The sequence below is a fragment of the Ochlerotatus camptorhynchus genome, unplaced genomic scaffold, assembly GCF_037179485.1.
Source record: "Ochlerotatus camptorhynchus isolate MF236.1 unplaced genomic scaffold, CSIRO-AGI_Acam_v1.1 ptg000178l, whole genome shotgun sequence".
Lineage (NCBI taxonomy): Eukaryota > Metazoa > Arthropoda > Insecta > Diptera > Culicidae > Ochlerotatus > Ochlerotatus camptorhynchus.
In genome coordinates, this window is record NW_027040668.1 from 329,257 (window position 1) to 351,374 (window position 22,118).

The following is a 22,118-nucleotide window of genomic DNA, read 5'->3' on the forward strand; positions in this document are numbered from 1 at the left end:
CAAATATGAGTAACTCTTTCTCAATTTTGAGTCGTTATCATTGGCCGTACATGCGGAATTTGTTTAGGAAAGTATGTCAAGTGCTTGTTGGTGAAGTCGTATTGCAAAGTGTTACAACCCTTTAAGTATAAGAAAAGTACGTTATGTAGGGGTGGATAGTACTTAAAAGCAATCTTTTGCAATACGTAACATTTTAATGGGCCCTAGGAATTCTTTCATTTATTGAGCATTACACGTTTTTAATACGTTAGTAGCGATAAATGATATGCTTGTACTAATCTGATACATATTTGAATGTACACGCATTGTAGTCATACAACTTTTGGTGTATGTATTTGAAGCACATCTTGGACCTGTAAGAGATTAAAAAAAAGCTCAAATATCAACGTGTTGTTAGTAATATAGAGTGATGCAGAATGTCTAAGCACGATTTGAAAAAAAAAACGATAACGTAACTTTGTTTACAGCAAATACGATTTTTATTTCGTTTTCATGTTCTCTATCCAGCTTTCCATGCTCGGTAATGGCGGCATGTTTGTATAAATAAATGTATCCTTCACTGTGCTTTTTGACACTATCTGGATGTTCGGGTTTTGACCCCTCCCTTTCCCTCTCCCAGGAACAGAAGAAAATGGAACAACATACGCCCTCCAGTTAGTGTCAAAAAGCACAGTGAAGGATACATTTATTCATACAAACAGGCGCCATTACCGAGCATGGAAAGCTGGATAGTATTTTCTTACAGTTAAACGTAGCTTCAGTCCAACAATTTTGGATACTTTTTTCCAGTTTTTCACAAACTTTGTAACGGAATCCGCTGCCTTTACATGTGTCCGCAAAATGCTTTGGTCAGGACCCAAAAAGTTTCGATTGGCCTGGCCTTGGGACAGTTTGGTGAATTCATCTCCTTGGGTACGAATTGGACTTTGTTGGCTTTATACCAGGCTATCGTGTCCTTGGAGTAATGAACCGACGCCAAATCCGGCCAAAACTGTACTGAGGCGTCGTGTTTGCGGATCATGGGTAACAGACGCTTGTTTGAACGCTCACGCACTTAAACATCGGTTGTCATTGTCTCCGTTGTCACAAACGATTTGGAAAGCATATCACACTCACAAATGGCTTGCCCATAGCATTTTTACCGATTTTTTTTTTCGAAAAAAATCGACTTATCCGCGTCGTCAACACTTCGGCCACAGACAAACAGACGTAACTCTTTGAAAAAGTTTTTCTTGAAAACATAGTATCTCAAAACATAGGTCCTCAGTAACGACATCTCTCTGGCTTCTCGCGGAAAACAAGCTTGCTCGCTAACTCGTAAACAATATTGCATAAAAGTTCTATAGAATGTATAGAAACGTCAAAGTGATCCGATGCCAGCGCTGCGGCGAGTAGTTCGCGGAACTGATAATATTCAAATCAACCGTTAAATGCGTGAACGAAGATACACAATGAAGTGTTACGTCTGTTTGTCTGTGCTTCGGCCATCACGAACGGTGTAGCACTGATCACTAGGAAGAGTTTTGTAATCAAATTTAACGTATGATTCAACGTCCATAATTTCGAATACCGATTTTCCGCACAGCAACTGGTAGTATAAACCTTTTCGACGTTTAATAGTCTTTCTCTATCTAGCATACATGGATGAATGAACGGTTTGTTTTCCCACTAATCTGCTTCCCTCTTGCTCGTACTCGTTCGATTTAAATGGTGTAGTAGTGTGCGCTGATTAAACGTCAAAAAGCTATATAACTTCTGAGCAGGGTGGCCAAACCTACCGATTTATCAGTAGTCCTATCGATTTTCGATATGCCTACCGATTCACAGACAAAAGCTTAAAAACTATCGATTTTTCACTTTTCCTACCGAGAATCACAGATTTTTAGTAATCTTGAAAAATATTCATATTGATTTCGACTCGTTTAAAACAGAAGAACTGAAGGACAGCTACCCCCTCCGCTCATAAAGGTCCTTCTTCAGACGGCTACCAATAACTACCGATAAAAATTTTGAGAAGCTACCGATAATGAAAAAAAAAAACTATCTGGCCACTCTGCTTCCGAGCCCTCGGTTTGACGGATGTGGTTTGTTTTTACCTTCGCTTTGGCTTCTTCTGCCATTCTTGTCTAGGCCCGCTGGACGTTACTTTTCGAGGATCCCACTTTTCTAACCTCGTCTCGAACCGAAGCCCTTTTCTTGCGAGCGAAAGCTTGCACGATTTTCCGGTTCAGATTTTGGCCAATAGGATTCAGTTTACCTCCAGATTTTTGCATGTCCTGGAAAGTTGCTTCATCACCATACTTCTGAATCGCGTTTCGAACGGCTCCGATGCTTATACCTTCCAATTTCGCTAATTTATTCAGAGAAATGTTGGAGATTTAGCTGAAAGTCTCCTTAATAATGATATTTAAAAGAAAATGGGTATAGTACACCATTTGTGCACGATCTGTTTGCGCTTTTCCAGATAAATGCTTCGCATTGTCACGGAAATGTAAAAAACCGCAACTTGCGATACGCAAAACTGTTGGTCGAAATGTAAACAATGATTCAGCGTGATAATCAGCTGTTTAAACGGCATCTGAAACAAGCAGGGGTGTTCGAAAGTCGTGCTTAGACATTCTGGGATACCCTATATTCACTTATTCACCTTTATGTGAATCCGATCTGAATGATTCATTATTGTGTGCTAGATCAGAGCGAACAAATGTCAAAAAAATAAATGACAATCGCTGCACTACACGCTAATTTCAACGCGTTCAAGATGCATTTTACCTAAAAGGTGCTACGAATTTTTCATCGGCGTGACATAAATTTATTCGGCGGCGTAGAAGATTTTACTTCGGCGGCGCGCCGGCTTAATTTCATCGGCGGCGGCGGCGTATGAAAATCGTCGGCGGCGGCGGCGTGGCGCGGCGGCGCACAGGTCTAATTATTTCTACATCCTCCTTCTCCCCTACTCTGGAAATCTCAAGAAAATAGATTTTTTCTATATATATAAAGTTTAAATTACGCGAATTGTTATTCAAATCAAAACTACATTCAATCCCTTATAATTAAATTGTTTAAAATTTCTAATTTTATGGCCTAAAAATTTTCATTAATTTCCGTCAATATATTTTGACTGAAAAATTTCAAAATTTAATATCTATAACTACATTAAAATATCCTAATGCCAACAATAATTTGATTTATTCGTAATCATTCTCGAAATTGTTCAACACTTAACCTTGCGAGCTTCCAAAGATCTTGATGCAAGTTAAAATAAATTGAAGTCCGTCAAACTCACATCAAAATACTCAAATATCCAAATTCCATATAGATATTTAAAAAATCTTAAACCGTATATAACAATACAAATTTATATAGAAAATACCAAAAACGGCACTCAGCAATACATTATTTACGCTTATTAGTTTAAACCTGAGTTTAATTGACGTTCTAGTTATCCATTTAATTAGCTTCTATCTTAGTTTTCACACCAACGATCAAAATCTTGTGCACATAAAGGCTTTATTCATTTAAAACAGTCTTGAACGACACAATTTGACTTATCCTTTGAGATTATCAGGCTTTGAGCGCAACGTGAAGATCAAACTAACTAAATCTATATTTTAATTCATTAAGAAACTTCCAGACCGTATTTTAAGTATGCTTATGTAGACAACCGCCATGGCTTTTATCTTTCAAAATAAATTTCAGAATTTTGAATTCAAATCTCTTCATTCCATCAAGTCTCGGTTCAACTTTCGGAATCCTAAATAAAAATAATCCCTTTAATCAAATGTCTGCTTTGTTTAATTATCATAAATAAATTTTTGTCCCTTTTACCATTTTTATGTTTTTTTTTTCCAAATAAACACAATGTCTTAAAATTTCTATATATTTGCCTTTAAAATCAAGAATTTATTCATACCAATGATTTTTTTTTTTTTTTTTTTGATATTATAGTCACTTTAACACTCTTGGGTCATTCGTGACTTGTCCGGGGGTGAGATTTGAACTCGTGACTTTGGCGTGAGAGGAATGGATGTTAACCACTACGCCAGGGTCGCCCCCCACCAATGATTCAAAATTCATCCACACTTGCAAAAACGTCCTTAACATTTTGAATCCTAAAATATATTTCTTCTTTTCATCAACCTTCCTGAATAATTTATCAAACTCATTAATTTGATCATCTACAAGGTCGTAAATAAAGGTTTAATCTATAAAAGTCTCTGAAATACACCATGCAACTATTTTTAGCTAACCTGACTCTTATCACAACGCGAAAATCAAAGACTAAACAAAACTCACCAAATCTCAACTTTTATTAATGAACAGTATTCAGATCATTTCTTAGAATCTCCACTTTGACACCATTTTTTGACGTAGGACTACGTCTGTGATTTCTATATGGGGGTACACTTTGTGAAAACCAAAAACGGAACATGTAACAAAATTATGAAAGATTTTCAATGTTAATAACTCAGAGCTGCCCCTGGACCGATTTCTATAATTTTATCACCAATCGATCAGAAATATTTCTACGCATAAAATCTAAGACTGACCATTGAAAATTGCACGAACATGCAACTGTTGCTTTGATAGGTAAAATTATCACCAATTGCCTGCGAAAAGCGATTTCCCTAACACAGATTTCAAAGTTGAATTTCATCCGGTCTCACCAAACGGTGAGGGGTGGTGTTCTCCAGTACACAATGAAAGGCTGTCTGCTAGCAGCGAGCTGCAGCCCACCATAGAAGGAGGATGAAGCCGCACCGCTATTGATCGGGATCAGTAACTCTTCGTGAGTTTCTGTGGGCCATCTATGTCAAGCGCGTCATACTAATACCAACAATCAATAAGAAACTATCGATTTGAAATTGGCTCACTACTTGACTAGCCTATTGGTCCCAAGCAAACGATTAACGTATCCCATTCTAGTCGGAATTCTAGTACTACACTATGTTTGTTTTGATTCTCTTTGAAAGTTTGACAGATAAAATGAGGGGTTCGTGGATTTTACCATGTTTCGAGGGGTGCATCGATTAGCTTGGGACCGAAGATAGTACCAGAGCTGAGCCAAAAGGTTGAGCACGTTTCTTCGGGATCTACTAGTCTTAGAGTTACCTCTATGCTAGTACCGCGGATACACTTGTATGACAAACAATGAGCAAAAGCCTTATTTGTATAATTAAACTCATGCTCATCCATGGTCACACTTGTATAGTTTTTGTATAGTTGTTGTATAGTGCTCATAATTATTATACAAATAATGATCATGCTCATAGTTTGTCATCCAAGTGTATCCGCGGCATAAAGAGTATAAACAGAGAGAACCCCGCTCAAATTCCTATTCCTACACATAACATAAGCTCCTGCTGCAGTTAACAAATAAGATTTATTATATAAGACCACGTAGTCCTACGTCATCATTGCGTACAACCCCATAGTTTGTAGTTTTTCTTAACTTTCGGAATTTTGAACCGAAATCTCTCCATTCCATATTTTTTTGTTTAACTCTCAAAGTCTTCAATAAAATTTATCGTTTTCAGCAAATGCATGATTTGTTTTCATTGCCATAAATCATTATTTATCCGTTTTGTGACCTCTATGTTTTACTTGAAATTTACTTACAGTATGTTCAGATGTATTCAAAAACATTTGTTCCATTTAATAGGCATAGTTGGATATGGGGGTGGTCTTGCTGTATCCCTTCCTCCTTTCACTTCTATCAATGAAAGTTAAGATAAAGACTGAAATAACATCGGAGTTTCCCATCTCTCGAGTTGTTCGGATGGATTATTCAGAAAAATTTGCTCAATATCATAAGAGCAGTTTGTAAGTGAGTACCAGAACCCCCTTCCCAACTCTTTTGGTGTAATATACAATGTCGGACATTTTCACACAAATTTCATTGGATGGGAATGATTATACTTCAGATTAATATATTCTACGATGTCTCAGGGCACACTTTTCGATGCTGTTCGATCGACTGAAGCAAATATTGCTGTTGAACTGGGTCTTGGGTGGATTTCTTGATAAAGTCCGAAATTAGCTTCACCCCTAGTTCAGCCATATCGTTGGCAACCATCAAGGATGCAACTCGTTGTTTCGCATTGAAATAATCTGTATCATTGCTCCACTTGTTTGCCGGTTTTCGAGTGAAGTGTGTCGACATTTCGAAAAGGATCGAGCACTGTCAGAAATGACGTTTTACTTTGATTTAGGTGGGCTACAGCCCAACTAATGGGAGTCCAACTAAAACGTAGCCTAACGAGTGAAATCCGACTATGCCTGTGTCTGAGACGAAACTCGTGAAAACAGTTTTATTTTTCTCCTATTGTTGTTTTCTGACGTAGGACTACTTCTGTGTTTTTTATATGGGGGTTGCTCTTATGGCAGTTTAATTTTTCAAATTAATGCTTTAGATTGAAGCTTAAAATAAAACTGCTAATAATTCAAACAACATCACCTCATTAAAAACTGTACTGGATATGAAATATTAACACAACAACAATTTTCGATTCAAAAACTGCTTATAGTAAGCCCCCCTCTCTAACTACGCACATGAGATAGACCTATTGTTTTTCAATAATTCATCTGAACATCCCAAAACGATAAGATAATCAACTCCGAAATTATATCCGTTTGGAATCTGACTCCCATTGGTACACCAGCAATGTTGGCAGAAAATGTGATTTTTGGCATTTAATTCAAGCCATCCATATTTGAACACTAATAACTTTTTTTAGAGACGAAAATGCAAAAAAGTAGCTTTTCCCTCATTAAATTCCATACACATTTCAAACGCAATGCGGAAAGCGGGGTTATAACCAATCGTCCCCAAATTATGCACAGTTGTTTGGGACTCCAAATGCGTCGGTTCACTAAAAAAGCGATAGGGTAGAACGCTACTTCGTCGTAATCGTCCATTTCCGTTCTATCGAGCAGAAAATTTCAGTATAATCAATGATTTCACCGTTCACAAATCAGTGATACGACTGTACTAATGCGTTAGTTCACAAGCTACAAAACAAAGCCTATTAGAGCGTATTGGGTGAATATTTACACTAATTGTTCTCAAAACAACAGAAGCGCTTTTTGTACCTTCAACCGTAGGACGAAGAAAATCCAATGACGTTTCAATGCGTTTGGACAAAATTGAAATTCGTAGGACGAATACGGAACCAAGAAGCAGTGTTAGATTTTTAACAATATCTCAACAATGTGTGGCCCTTTATCAAATTCAACGGTACTTATGGAAAGAATTAAAAGAATTAAATTTAAAAGTCATCTTTGATAGAAACATTTCATTTATTGTTAAAACCCCGTCCAAGAAATAGAGGTAAAGCGTGGGTTGTGCTTAGTAGGACGGAAATTAGATCAAAAACCGGATCGGATAGGGATAATGCCGGATTGAAATTATGATTGTCTTATGTGGTAAAAGCGCTCATTGGACACTAAGTTGAGGGCAAGCGTAAAGACGCAGTTGATTCGTTGGTTGGTTGGTCCAAGATAAAATAAATCCCTTTTCAACGAATGATTAATTTCATAGTATCGTCACCCTACCAGTCAACTTGCTATTGATCCAAAAGCACATACATCAAGTGAATGGGCGCAAAAGGATTGATCCACCCATTGAGTTAAACTCTGTCTCTTCAATTACTATGCTTCATTATGAACAAACATCCTCTAACCCCCCCCCCCCCTACTCTCCCCTCCAGTTGACGCATTACCAACAGCAAGCAGGTAAAGCAGGCACAAATCACTGCCTCTAAGCGACAGCAAACTGTGGGAAGTTTTCCAACACCTGTAGACAAAGAAGGACCCGAGTGCAACTTTCCATTGAAGGAAGGGGTGAAAAAGCCTTCTGCAAATAAATAGGATGAAAAAAGCTCTATGAACTTCACTAAGTCAACACTTTTTACAAACCGGTTATGGAGGATAGGAATCCTGTGCTCTTTTTCCCACAGGATGACGATGCCGGAAGAAGACCGACTCTCGTACTAGTTGGTAATAGTAGAAAAGTGATGCAGACTCCAATATATGCCCTCCGTGAATAGTTTGTGGAACTAGTGTCGGGAGAACTCGCGGGGTTAGAGGTAGGCTTCCTTGTGTGTTTTTATCAGTTAAATAGTGAGTCAGTCAGCTAGTTTTTCTGCCTCGGCGCTAGGTTCATCATTGCTTGACATATTTTTGCTCCCGCTAAAGGATTTGGTTTCAATGGGGCCTTTCATTGACACATTTGGAGAGAGGCAAATACCAGTGGCTATTTCTTTGAATGGTCCAAGATTAAACAGTTGGTGAGTGACCTTTTCTCCATTTGCCTTTCCTTAGCAGTGTCATACAATTTGAAGGAATGGATTAGCACCCTTACTCATGACGTCACCCAATGTCGGGTAGTCATTAATTTTCCTTATCGACTTCAAACATGGCTTTCAGCTGTTTACAAGACATTCCCGACAATGCTGTTTTGGTCCAACACGCATCGTTCGAATGATTCGATTCAAACGTAGACCGCTCAATGATCAGCACTATCATCATCAAATCTCTATTGTTCTACCACCATGTTCATTGAAAGCGCCGGACGGAGGCGTCTACCGACAAAGACGACAACACTAGCACACCCACATTACAACGACGACGACGACAGCAGTGCAATACACAATGGAACAAACGAGCTGTAACCTACCAACCGACTCTACCAGCGTCACACTCGGTCGGAGGGGCATACCGAAAACCTAATAAATTATCTCACCACAACACCAAACCACTTCAGACGGAGCAAATTCCATCCTCCTGCAGTATCGTTGCCGTGACATCTTACCACATGCCGCCCCCAACAGCCAACAACACGACACGAAACGCTTCCGGCAACAATGGAAAAGACATTAACCGGTACAAATCAGTCCGTTACAGGATCCCTTTAACCGACTTTCTTTATAGCCAGGGGTTTGTTGGCACTCGGTTGCTAGGGAAAGCATTCACCTCAAATACTGCTAGGTGCACCACACGTGGAAGAAGGATGCTTGAGACCCGAAAGATTAAGACCATAAATTATACTCACTATCAAGCCACTTGGAGTCGTATTTCAGGGTGCGCTTAAAGTTGAACACCTTCTTGCCGGTTGTCATGTTGTACAGATCGGTCCGGAATATCACCGTGTCGGCTTTGGTGAACTCTGCATTCGTGCCGGAGTACTGCGAAAGAAATGGAAAGGAAGGGAAGAAGACAATCGTCAGCTGAAAAACCTGATAAATGTGCGACGTAGCTAAGGATTTTTAATCTACTTGAGATTGGAATATTACAAGATATGTGGGAGTTACGATCCTAACTGGCATCAACTAACATGTCACAAGATAAAGTTGATGTGACAAACAAATATGGATTCAGATGATATTGGTACAGTGTACGTAAACTGCATCAACATGGATCTTCAATCTTAGGTCTACCTAAGGGTTTTACTTCACGTAGGTTCTGCACAGTCACAGGCAGTCAGAATCCGTCGATGATCTCGTTATTGCATTTTTATGTGATTTAATATGCCACGTGGTTTATTTTGGGCTAAAGGCAGATTATGGTCACTTACCCGGGGAAATTTCCATGTACTATTTAAGGTCTCAGGACAAATGGCTGAATGGCTAAATTGACGTATGGCATGATGGACGAATGGACGAGACTGGATGAATGAATGAATGTCAATTTATCGGAACGATGGATTAATCAAGTCAAGCCCCTTAATCAACTTGACAATTGCTGAAGATACATTTGATTTTAATGTTGGAAAAATCAGAAATAAGATCATTAAATTATGATATAGTCTCAGTCCGCATCGTGCTCTCTTTCCATGCGGATCTATTTGATTTTTGCTGAAGGAAGTGTTACTACTACCTAAATCTATATTAAATTTAAACAACACATCTCAGTGCTCAATATACCAGTAAATTTTCTACCTTGTTTGATTCTTATTCCTCTTCGATCCTTGTTTGAACCCTACCCGAGGTAATCCTTTTTGGATATCGATTTGGAAAATTCCTCTTCGATCCTACCGATTCTTATAGTAATCTGCTTGGAAGTCGATTTGGATAAAAATATTTCCTGTCTCCATGGCTCCTAAACGCAAAAGAAAAGGGCAATCTCTTGATCCCCCTCCTGATGAAATTGATTTGAGCAATCAATTTGATTTGCTCACGGATGATGAGAATAATCCATCATCCCGGAAAAATTCTAGTAAACTTTCCCGGCTTGATGCCGCGAAAGAAAAGATTCCCCCTATTGTGATAACCACTTCCGATTTCCATGCTCTTCCCATGGAACTTTTGCACTTAGGAAAATTTAAGTATATACTACAAATTGGACGTCGGGGGGAATGCCGTGTATTGGCTGAAACCTTGGACGGAATTAAATGTCTTCTCAAGTATCTTACTGAGAAGCAGCACAAATGTTTTACTTACGACACCAAAACTGAACGTATGTTCAAGGTTGTCATGAAAAGACTGCCCAGTGGTGAATCCCTGGATCAGATCAAAGATGACCTGGCAAAATTACTTGGAGTTGTGCCACTCCAAGTGATCAAAATGAAAATCAAATCCCGTCCTGGCGATTCGCGCAACGGAATTTATAATGATTTTTATTTAGTTCACTTCAAGTCTAGTGACCTAAACAACCTTAAGGCCTTGGAAAAAGCTAGCCTTATGCTCCAAGTCCGAGTGAAGTGGGAACACTTCAGGAAGACTGGAAGAAATTTCCAAAACCTCACCCAGTGCCGTAAGTGCCAGGGATGGGGTCACGGAGCTAAAAATTGCTACATGCCAGCTAAATGCATGAATTGTGGTGATTCTTCTCACGCATAGGACGACTGTCCTATGAAGGAAGATCCTAAGAAATTTAAATTTTCCAATTGTGGTAAAAACCACAAATCCAATTTTTGGGAATGTAAGACTCGCAAAGCGATCGTACAGTCTCGTTCAAAGAAGCAGGTAGGAAATGCTCCATGTTTCCAACCAGGTACAAATTCCTCTGCTGTTAACAACGGTCAGCGAGGAACAAATTTTACATTCGTACCCGTATGTACAAATATCACCCCTGCCTCAAATTTTTCATCTGAACCTACTCCCCTCGCTGCTAACAATGTTCAGCGAGTTAATGGAGCTATCTATGCTGCTATTGCAGGGGGTAGAAATCAAAATACTAACCAACGTAATCCTAACGAAATTTTTGAAAATTTTGACTTAGGAAGCATTACTGCTCCTAAAATTGAATTTTTACAGAAATCATTAATTGACATGATTACTGATATGTTAAAAACTAACTCCATGTTTGATGCTATTCAAACTGGAGTAAAATTTGCAAACAATATTGTAATGACTTTGAAATTCAGTAATGGATTTTAAATCATTGAATATTTAAATTGAAATGCTCGTATCTTAGAGATAATCAAGACGAGATAATTAACTTTCTGAGAGTACATAACGTGCATATTGCCGCTATAACTGAAACGTCCCTTAAACCTGATCATATGGTTAAATGGGATGCAAATTATTTCATTTGTAGAAATGAACGTCCAGATGGAGCCTGTGATGGCGCTGCCATCATTGTTCATAGACGAATCAAACATTAAATTCTTTCTTCATTTGAAACCAAAGTTTTTGAAACTTTGGGAGTTTCAGTTGAAACAAAATTTGGACAAATTACGTTTACAGCAGACTATTTGCCATTCCAATGCGTAGGCCAGCAAAAGAATTGTCTCAAGGGTGACCTTCAGAAACTTACCGGTCATAGGTCTAAATTCTTCATTATTTGTGATTTTAATGCAAAACACCGCTCATAGAATAATGCTCAAAGCAATTCCAATGGTAATATTCTGTTTGATGATTGTTCTGCAGGTTATTACACTATTCAATATCCAAACAGCCCAAAGGCGCCAGTGGTGTAGTGGTAAGCGTGATTACCTCTCACTCCAGCAGGCCTGGGTTCAATCCCAGTCGGCGCCGTCGGGATGTTCTGAGGCATAACATCTCTGATCACGCCTTCCTTCGGATGGGAAGTAAAGCCGTTGGTCCCCGGTTCATGAGTTGATGGGTCGATAGGTAGGGTCCAGGTGTGGGAGCTGCCTTCCTGGCACGTCGGTAGCATTGGTGCTCAGCACGGAAAACAAGATCGACGGAAAAAAACAAACCAAAGGAAAAAAAAATATCTAAACAGCCCAACATGCTTTTCTTCAGCAAGAAATCCCTCAACTAAAGGGTGTCCACGATGAAATTGCCACACTATGAAATTGCTCTAACTTTTTAACCGTTGGGTAGAATTTAATGAAAATTTGGGTGGATTTAGTTCATAGTGCATTATTTACATCCTGCATGTTTTAAAGTCCTGTGATCAAAACTCGCGGAAATGGAGTCGAAAGAACAGCTCGTGCGTGATAAAATCTTGCGCATTCATCACGAGAACAAGGATCTCTCGCATCGTTCCATCGCTAAAACGTTGGGAATCGCGAATTCCACGGTGTCGCGAGTGATTAAGCGGTTCGAGGAACGGTTGACCACCGATCGGAAGCCCAGAAGTGAAGGAAAAAGTATTCCGTACAACACCAAAAATCACAACCGCGTAGTTGGGGCCTTCAACCGAAATCCGAACGCCTCCGTTAGGGATAAGCTGCACCTAAGCCGAAGTTTTGTCCAGAAGACCAAAACTAAGGCTGGGCTTCGAACGTTCAAGGTACAAAAGGCCCCTAATCGCGACGAGAAGCAGAACAAGTCCGCCAAAACCCGTGCCAGGAAGTTGTACCTCAACATGCTGACGAAAGCTGAATGCTGCATCATGGACGACGAAACATATGTGAAGGCCGACTTCAAACAGATCCCCGGCAATCTGTTTTTCACGGCCAAGGATAAGTTCAGCGTTCCGGAGCATGTCCGCACTCAGAAGATGTTCAAATTTGCGAAGAAATTCCTGGTTTGGCAAGCCATCTGCACGTGCGGGAAGTGGAGTGCACCTTTCGTGACCCAGGACACGATGAACGGACAGGTGTACATAAAAGAGTGCCTCCAGAAGCGGCTGCTTCCTCTCCTGAAGGCCCACAACGTCTCAACAATCTTCTGGCCGGATTTGTCCTCATGCCACTACTCCAAGGACGTGCTGAAGTGGTATGCGGACAATAAGGTCAATTTCGTGCCGAAAATGTTCAACCCTCCCAACACTCCGGAGCTCCGCCCCATCGAGAAGTACTGGGCGATTATGAAGCAGCACCTTCTTAAACGACCTAAGGTAGTGAAGACAGTCGAGGAACTGAAGAAAGTATGGGTTTACATGCAAAAAACGGTTGATTCACAGGTTGTGCAGAATCTTATGGCCGGGGTTAAGGCCAAGGTGCGGGCATTTGCGTATGGACTGTAAATAAAATACGAGTAAAATGTTAAAATGAAGTTTAATAGTTATTTCTCAATTACTGAAAATTTGATGGCAATCGGATGAAAACTCGAATTTTGCGAATCAATTTTGTGTGTGGCAATTTCATCGTGGACACCCTTTATTGATGCATGTCAAATTTGTAGCTAATTGGTTACCCATGCTGACTTCGGTTCTGATCACCTTCCAGTAACTTTTGAAATAGCCCAAGAAATAATTTGTAATGCCGATAGCTAAATATCTGCTTTCAATTACCATAGAGCTGATTGGGAGCAATATCGAACATTTGTGGAATATAACTTCGATCCAAACATTCCTTTGCAAACCAAAGATGATGTTAATTATGCTGTTGAATCTCTTACTACTTCTATAGTTGAAGCAAGAGCTGCCTCAGTACCAAAATTCGATTCAATTATAATAGACGACGATCTTCAGCTCTTGATCCGTCTAAAAAATGTCCGTATGAGACAATATCAAAGAACATGCGATTTTGCCATGAAAGTTATCTGGCAGGATTTGTAAAAACAAATTAGAAAGTGATTCTCTGCCCTGAGGAACAAAACTTTTGAAAATAATATTTCTAAATTAGACCCGAGTTCCAAACCCTTTTGGAAACTCACAAAAATTTGGAAAATCCTCAAAAGCCTATTCCAGCGCTTAAAGAAGGTGATAAAATTTTGATCTCAAATTTAGAAAAAAAAAAACTCAGAAACTTGCTAAGCAATTCGAGAGTTCCCATAATTTCAGTGTGGGTCCTACTAGTCCTAATGAGAATCAGGTTGCTCGTGATTATCTGAATATTTTCTCTCGGGAAAATATTTTTGATGATTTCTGGGGGCTGATTTGGACGAAGTAAGATCTACAACTAAAAAGTTTGAAAATATGATAGCTCCAGGTGATGATGAAATTTTATCTATCATCATCAAAAAACTTGCAGAGAGTACCTTGTCTTTCTTGGTAAAATTATTTAACAGATGTTTCTATTTGGCATACTTTCCTGATAAATGGAAAAATGCAAAAGTTGTTCCAATTTTGAAGCCGGATAAAAATCCAGCTGAAGCTTCTAGCTACCGTCCAATAAGTTTGCTTTCTTCAATAAGTAAACTTTTTGAAAAGATAATTTTAAATAGAATGATGCTTCACATCAATACGAACTCAATTTTTGCAGATGAGCAGTTTGGATTTCACCATGGGCATTCAAATACTCATCAACTCTTAAGAGTTTCCAATTTGATTCGTTCAAACAAATCTGAAGGCTGCTCAACTGGAGTTGCTCTTCTAGACATAGAAACAGCATTCGACAGTGTTTGGCATGAATGTTTGATTGCTAAATTGAAAAAAAAGGTTAATTTTCCACTTTATATTATGAAATTAGTACAAAATTATTTAACTGACAGAACTCTGCTGGTCAATTATCAAAATTCCACATATGAGTCCCTCTGGGTAGCATTCTTGGGCCTATATTGTATAACATTTTCACTTTGGAGCTCCCTGATTTGCTCAGGGTTCCCACAAATCTTATAACTTGTAATATTTCCACATAAGCCTAGAGCTTCGTTTTTGAAACCTGGTACACATAGTCACTATAAACGGAGTTCCAATTTCCTGGTCAAACCAAGTGAAATATCTTGGATAAGTACATGACCGAAAATTAACTTTTATAGATCACATTGAGGGCATTCTAGCCAAATGTTACACATTTATAAAATGTTTGTATCCTCTTATAAACATGAAATCCAAACTTTGCCTGACGAATAAACTTCTAATATTTAAACCAGTTTTTAGACCGGCCATGCTTTACGCTGTGCCAATATGGTCTAGTTGTTGCACTACCGGAAAAAAGCACTTCAAGGATTCAGAACAAAGTTCTGAAGATGATTTAGAAGTTGCCTCCCTGGTACAGTACTACCGAGGTACATACAATTTCGAATGTCCAACAAAATTATAAATAATTTCAGGCAAAATTCGTTGCAAATCCTCAATTTCAACGATTAATTCCCTTTACACTTAGTGTTTGTTCTCAACTAGTTTCCAAATTTATTTTATAGATTCGCGCCGAACCCACCATTCTGGTACTACAAATGAGTGCTATACAAATGTAGTAGTACTGGAAAAAAGTTGCATACAAATGAAATACGTTAGTAGTAGTAGCAAATTAGGTTTAGAGTTAATTGAATTATTAGTAATAAATTATTCCAAAACGAGCTATCCAAAAAACCAAACCTTAAGTGTATCCCAAGTTAATAAATCCATATCCAAGGTTGTAAAGTGTTTCCTTTAAAAATAATAAGTGACTCCTAGTGGCGGTTAGGCGCAAATCCAAAAGTTCGGTGCAATAATCAACTGGAGTGGTAGCCGATGCTCACACTCCCACTCAGCATAGTGACAGTGCACATTGGATTTTCCCGCAGGTTAAATATTTAACGGAAATCACAAACCTGCTCCAACACTTAGATAAGATTTAGTTTAAGTTTTTAGTTTTAAGATTTCAATTGTTATACTGACATGCAGGTTTTAAAAAATACTAAATTGCCAAGGCAGGAATAATGTAAAACCACTTAGATATCATAACAATTAAAGCTGGAAGCTACTGTAGTAACTGGAGCACCTAGGTTAAGATGAAGTGTAATTTACTTTGTATTTGGAACAAATAAAGAGTAAAAAAGTATCACTGATAATTTCACAGCAAATCATTAATTTCTAACATTGGAACCATTTTACCAGACATAACAGTATCATATTTTTCATCGAACACGTATATAACGGTCAATTTAAAATTTTCCTAGTTGGTAGTAACGTTGCTTGTGGCACGCATAGTCAATTGCCTTGCATTTGACGTTTACATATTAGTGCCATAAAGGGTGTATCGTTTAAAATCCGCACACACTCCAATTGCTCTAACTTTTGATCCGTTGGGTAAAATTAGTTGAAATTTTGCTTTACTTGAGCTTGGATGACCGTACATTTCAGTAGTTGCTACTCCATTATTGACAAGAACCAGCGAAATTGTTCATAGATCCAAACGAATGGGGCATGGGATGAGCTATCGATTCTCTATGTACACGTTTCGAAGGTTCAATCATTTATATGGTCAATAACAACGCCGGCCACGTCCTTACGGTCATCGGGAGAAGGGAAGGATTGTTAGTTCGACAACCGTTGTTACTAGAGACCGAATACACCTCTGCGTCTCCACGGTTGTCACAGGAGGGACGTTTTGTTAGTGGGGAGGATAAATGAGATCTGGAATCACTTTGGAAAGTGACGTGATCTATTGAAGCCTGACAATAAAATTATGCAATCCTACGAGCTCAATTGTGTAAGGGGCTTGGGATTAAACCCATGATTTTCTGCTCAGTAAGCAAAAACGGCTACCATTAGGCTACCGGGCCCACTTTTATCACATAAGGTCAACGAGAACGATCACCTTTGGGGCCTTTGAGGCTAAAAAGTTGCATGTGAGCAAGACTTTCGTGCAGAATACCAAAACTCGAGCTGAACTATGTACGTTTAAGGATCAGAAGTTCCCAAACCGTGACGAGAAACAGAGTACGGTTGCAAAACGAGACATATGTGAAGGCGGACTTCAATCAGATTTCAGAAAACCTGTATGAGACTGCTAAGGATAAGTGTGATGTTCCCGAGAACCTCCGGATACAGAGGATATCGAAGTTCACCAAGAAGATCTTAATTTGGCAAGCGATTTGTACATGCGGAAAGCGGAGTACACCTTTCGTTATCGCAAGCACCATGAATGAACAGGTGTATTTGGAAGAGTGTCTCCAAAAGCAACTTCTCCCTCTCCTTAAGACTCACGGCGGTCCGACGATCTTCTGGCCAGATTTAGCATCAAGTCACTACACAAAGGGCGTGCTAGAGTGGTATAAGGCGAATGATGTCGATTTCGTGCCGAAAGATCTGAACTCCCAAACACTCCGGAACTGCGCCCAATAGAAAAATACTGCGCCATTATGAAGGAGCACCTTCTAATTCTGTCAATTCTGAGGTCGTGCAGAACTTTATAGCAGGGGTTAAGTCCAAGGTTCGCGCATTCGGATATAAAGGCAAAATCAATTAAATGAATGATGCCAAAACTAACTTTATTTGTTTCAATTTACTCCCTGAACATTTGACGATGATCGGATAAAAACTCGAATTTTGATAATGAATTTTGTGTGTGCGGATTTTAAACGGTATACCCTTTATGTTGAGCTTCCTGTCCATGTCATTGTACCCAATAGATGGTGGTAGCGTTTAAGTGACGATGCCTTACAGTGAAAAATATCCAATGCGTCATGGTAAAGTTCAATGAAAAATGTTACTTTCAAGTTAAGGACAACAAACGTACCAACCCTATGATTCGTATGTGTGAAACTGATATTGAATGCTTTTGAACGTCAATTAAATAAATTTGAAAATTATGCTGAGGAATCTATTTTTTGTAAAATGAAACTCGTAAAAACTACCATTGGAGTCTCATAATGAAATGCTATCAAGATTTATTTTGATACCCCCAATCACCAATCAACCAATTTTACCTTCCCAAATAACCAACAAGCCCGCTAATTCGCCTTTTTGGAATATAAGGCTAATATGCGGCTAGTATAAAGCTAAGCATGCCCTATGCTCGCCGTGCATCAGCCTTATATTGCAAAAAGACGAATCAGCGGGCTTGTTGGTTACTTGGGTTGGTTATCAATTTTTGATTTTTGAACAGATAGTTGCAGCAACTTCCTTATCAAAATAATGATGCAACAGAATTATTATTTTGATCCAAGTAAACATAAATGACTATTACAACTACTGAAAATACCATCCCATTAACATATTTTACTGATCACTTTGGTAGAATTATTTGCTTATGGAAAACCAAAAAGGTTTACTATTTTTTGTGCTTTTGCCATGTAATCTAATTATTATCTTGAGTCTTAAAAAAAATATTATTTTAACTTTCTCAAAAATCTCTGCTCTTGATCGATGAAAAACTAATTTTCATTTTCAGATTGCATCTTAATTAACAACCCAAAATATTCAAACATCCAAACCGAAAAACAATTCATCTCTGCACCGCATACCGAGCGGTCAAATTTCCGGCGCGACTATCGACTGAAATAAAAACTTCCCAAACAATTGATGGTTTCCACGAGCTTTTGGAAAAATTTATTCCCCGGTAGTTTATTCTAGTTTTCGCCACGTATATATTCAACCCCCCGGGCCTCCATTGTCGATTTATTGCCACGAGTCGCGGATTTTTCCGCCATTGTTGTTGTTGTTGCTTTCCCTACTCTTTTGTTATGTATCGTGTATTGTCTACCACGGCACCCACGGTTCCCCCCCCCCCACGAGCGGATTCAATAGCTCTAATGGACGTGTGCCCGTGCGAACATATTTCACTTACCAGTGCGGGTAAATCTCCGGGATTGCCCTGGTGGACGTAGATGGCCGTCGAGTTGTCCAGCGGGTCGTACGGACACTTGGCAATGCCCAGCCCGATGCCGGGCACGAACTCCGATCGTGATATATGGGTGAGGTTGGACTGGAAAGAGTAAATAAGTAAAGTTTGAAATTTTTATTCATTCTATGGCCACTGGTCACTTTCATTCATTGGATTTGGAAGAGTCTTGTTTTTTTTTCCTCTCCATTCTGCGGGAATAAATTTGGATGAATTGATCGGAAAATTGGCGCACTAAATGGCGACTGGAAACTAACTGAGCAGAAAACGCACACAAAGGATCCGGTTCGTTTGTGTGCCGAAAAAAAAAACAGATCTGAATGGAAGGGTATAAATATTAGATGAAATTTCACGAGCAAGTTTGTTGAAATTTTAGACAACTGCGAGGCTGCTGTTCTGACATGCAGTGAAGGGCAAAAAGTTCAAGCTCTTTCTATTTGACTCTCGTTTTTGGCTTTACGCTTTGATTTGGCCGGGCTGTCATTGTTTTTTTTTTATTCTCGTTCAAAACCGGACAGAACTAACATGTTCATCACGCAAAACCAACTTGCTCGCATTCCCACATATTAGCATTGTGATCGAGGTTTTTTTTTCTCGGGGTCCGGAACCCCTGTCAAACGCCATGAATGGAGAACGAGAGTGGGGGAGCCCTTTACCAACTGGGAGACAGCCACACATGACTGACAATAAACACACTGTCTGTCCGTCCAGTTTCAATGTGTATGTGTGTGTGTATGTGACTATGTTGGTCTGTACCAAGCTGATCCAACTCTAACGATATCATTTTGGGGCACATTTCGGAAAATATTTTGTTTCAAAGGACATTCCGGCGCGTCACATACGGTGTTGTACGTATGATTCTACGTACATTGCCACATCAGAGCCAGACAGAGGGGGAGCAAAAGTTAACGTTGAAAATTTATTCCGAGCAAAGTGAAAAGTTGGCATAAATTATAATCACACGCTGCTGTCACGGGATGATGAACTGCTGCAGCTTTTATGAACATTGAAAAGCGTTGACGAATAAGCGCATTCTTCGTAATCTCGGAATCTCTGCGGAGCTATGAGTAGGTATACCTAATGCAACTGAAGCTACAATGATGATGACGATGATGATGCACCGTGCAGTATGATGATATGGTTGCAATGTGTAGTGGGGGCTGTCCCGGAAACTGAGAATGTTATTACGGTTTTGGTTTATGTAGATGATGATTAGTTTTATGCATATGATAATTTATCACGGCTTTAAAGAGTGATAAATCATATTAGCAGCTTAAACCAAACCGAAGAAAAGTGTATCTCGAGCAAATAGTCCCATCGGCCGGCGGCAGAACTTTTGCGAACAATAGCTTCAAGCGGAAATTTGTCGAAACAGCTAGTTCGCCCAAGTATACTTACACCACCACCAGGAAGGTAAAATTTTCCCCAAACCTAATGGTGGAGTTGGATTACGTTTAGTTTAGTTAGTTTTCTTTATTACCAAAAGCCAGGGGGGCACATTGCACATCTCGAAACGAAAGACATTTTGTACGAACGCTTGCATGAAAAAGTTTTTCGTTTCGAGATGCGCAATGCCGCCCCAGTATGGCTTAATCATTAGCATATTGATATTTTCCGCTCACATACGCTCTCAATATCACGTGTGATATTTGAGCAAACTATCATGCTTGATATTGATTTTACAAGCTCCTTTGATATTACGATAATATTCACAACGTGTAAATTTGAATCTGAGGGTTTAATCGACACAAAAATGGTTCCGTTGCGCCTAGTTTTTTTTTTTTTTTTTGTTTGGAGGGGGAAGATATAATAATGATTTCCTTTTGACGTAGGATTACGTCTTTCGGCAACATATTGGGGGTGCAATTTCAAAAAACCAAAATAGACCGCATTACGAAAAGAGGTCAGGTTTTGACCGCATATAACTCTGTCAATAGCAGATGGATTTTAATTCTAAACAAGCCAATCGATTGGAAATTTATCTACCAATCTGCTAAAATGAACGCTTTATTAATTTTCAATAGGTCCATACTAAAAATACACAAATGTCCAACTGTTGCAATGGTGATCAAAATTATCACCGATTACCTGCAAACAGCGCATTCCCTAACACAGATTTAAAAAACGAATTCGATCCTGTCTCACTGAACGGTGCTCATTCAATCACCGTATGTGGTGGTGTCCGGTCGTCGTTGTCAGCAGCAGCAGCAGCAGCAGCATCAGTATTAGCAGCAGCAGTGCTTTCAGCGTGTGGCGTTAACATTGTTGTCCAGGACGCAATGAAAGGCAGCCAGCAAGCAGCGAGCCCACATGAGTATCCATAGAAGGAGGAAATAGCAGCACCGCTATGGATCGAAATAAGTTTCTTCGTGAGTCGCTGTGGTTCATCTATGCCAAGCGCGTCACCCTTGCTCAAAACAACATACACCTCGCCAGCGTCATAAGCGTTGAACACCTAATAGCTCAGCATTACTCAACCATTACAACAAAACGGTCCGGACCCCCATAAATTTGTTAAAGACCATGTTTTGGATATTTGTCAAGGTCATCAATTGGATGTCAGTTCCCGCAAGCAGCTAGCTATCAAGGCTCAACCTGGTCTGTAGAATGTGTGGAATTGTAGGTCTAAATGTATTGGTACAATCTGTGGGTCATATATGCCAAGTGCGTCACCCTCGCACAGTGGGATGAATTCAAAAAAATGGGACATGGCTATTTGCGAGGAAACTATTGAGTATAGCTTTTTGTTGTCTTCTAAAATGTTTCTTTATTTTTTAAGTACTTTATTTTAGTAGTGAAATTTTTTGGTTAAGGAGGGTATACACTCAGATAAAAAAATTACTTTTTTATGTCTTGTTAAATTTGATGAACACCTATGGAAACATTGAAAATGAAGTCTTTTTAAGAAACTTTGTCCAAGGTTTAAACTTTCTATATCTCAAGTGGATGAAGTAATAGGGTGAAAATGAACTACAAACGGTAGTACCCCCTTAAAAACGTTTTTTCATCATAACTTAAAAAATGCACATTTTTGCAGAAGACAGTAAATCAAAAATTGAGCTATCGTCAAGCATCTTGTTTGTAGAAATGCCCTTAAGATCACTGGCACTCTACAAAAATCTCTAGATTTAACTTTTCTGATGTAGGTAGAACTGTGTGTTAAACTCCAATATTTAATGTATTTCATTGTAAATTAATTTTAATTTTAAAGAAACATAACTAATTGCCATGTCTTAAAAACGTTTGCGTTAATTACTGTTGTTGCTGTTTTACA

The 22,118-nt window shown here is 39.1% G+C and overlaps 1 protein-coding gene across 2 annotated transcripts in view; it reads right to left on the minus strand.

The window, feature by feature from the left end:
- Sema2a (Semaphorin 2a) overlaps positions 1 to 22,118 on the minus strand; it is a 389,227-nt gene that overhangs the window by 41,740 nt on the left and 325,369 nt on the right. For both annotated transcript variants that reach the window (XM_065222817.1, XM_065222816.1), the window contains exons 7-8: positions 18,791 to 18,928; positions 9,053 to 9,185 (exon numbers count right to left, since the gene is read on the minus strand). In XM_065222817.1, coding sequence (XP_065078889.1) covers positions 9,053 to 9,185; positions 18,791 to 18,928 — 271 coding nt within the window. The remainder of the gene's footprint in view (positions 1 to 9,052; positions 9,186 to 18,790; positions 18,929 to 22,118) is intronic.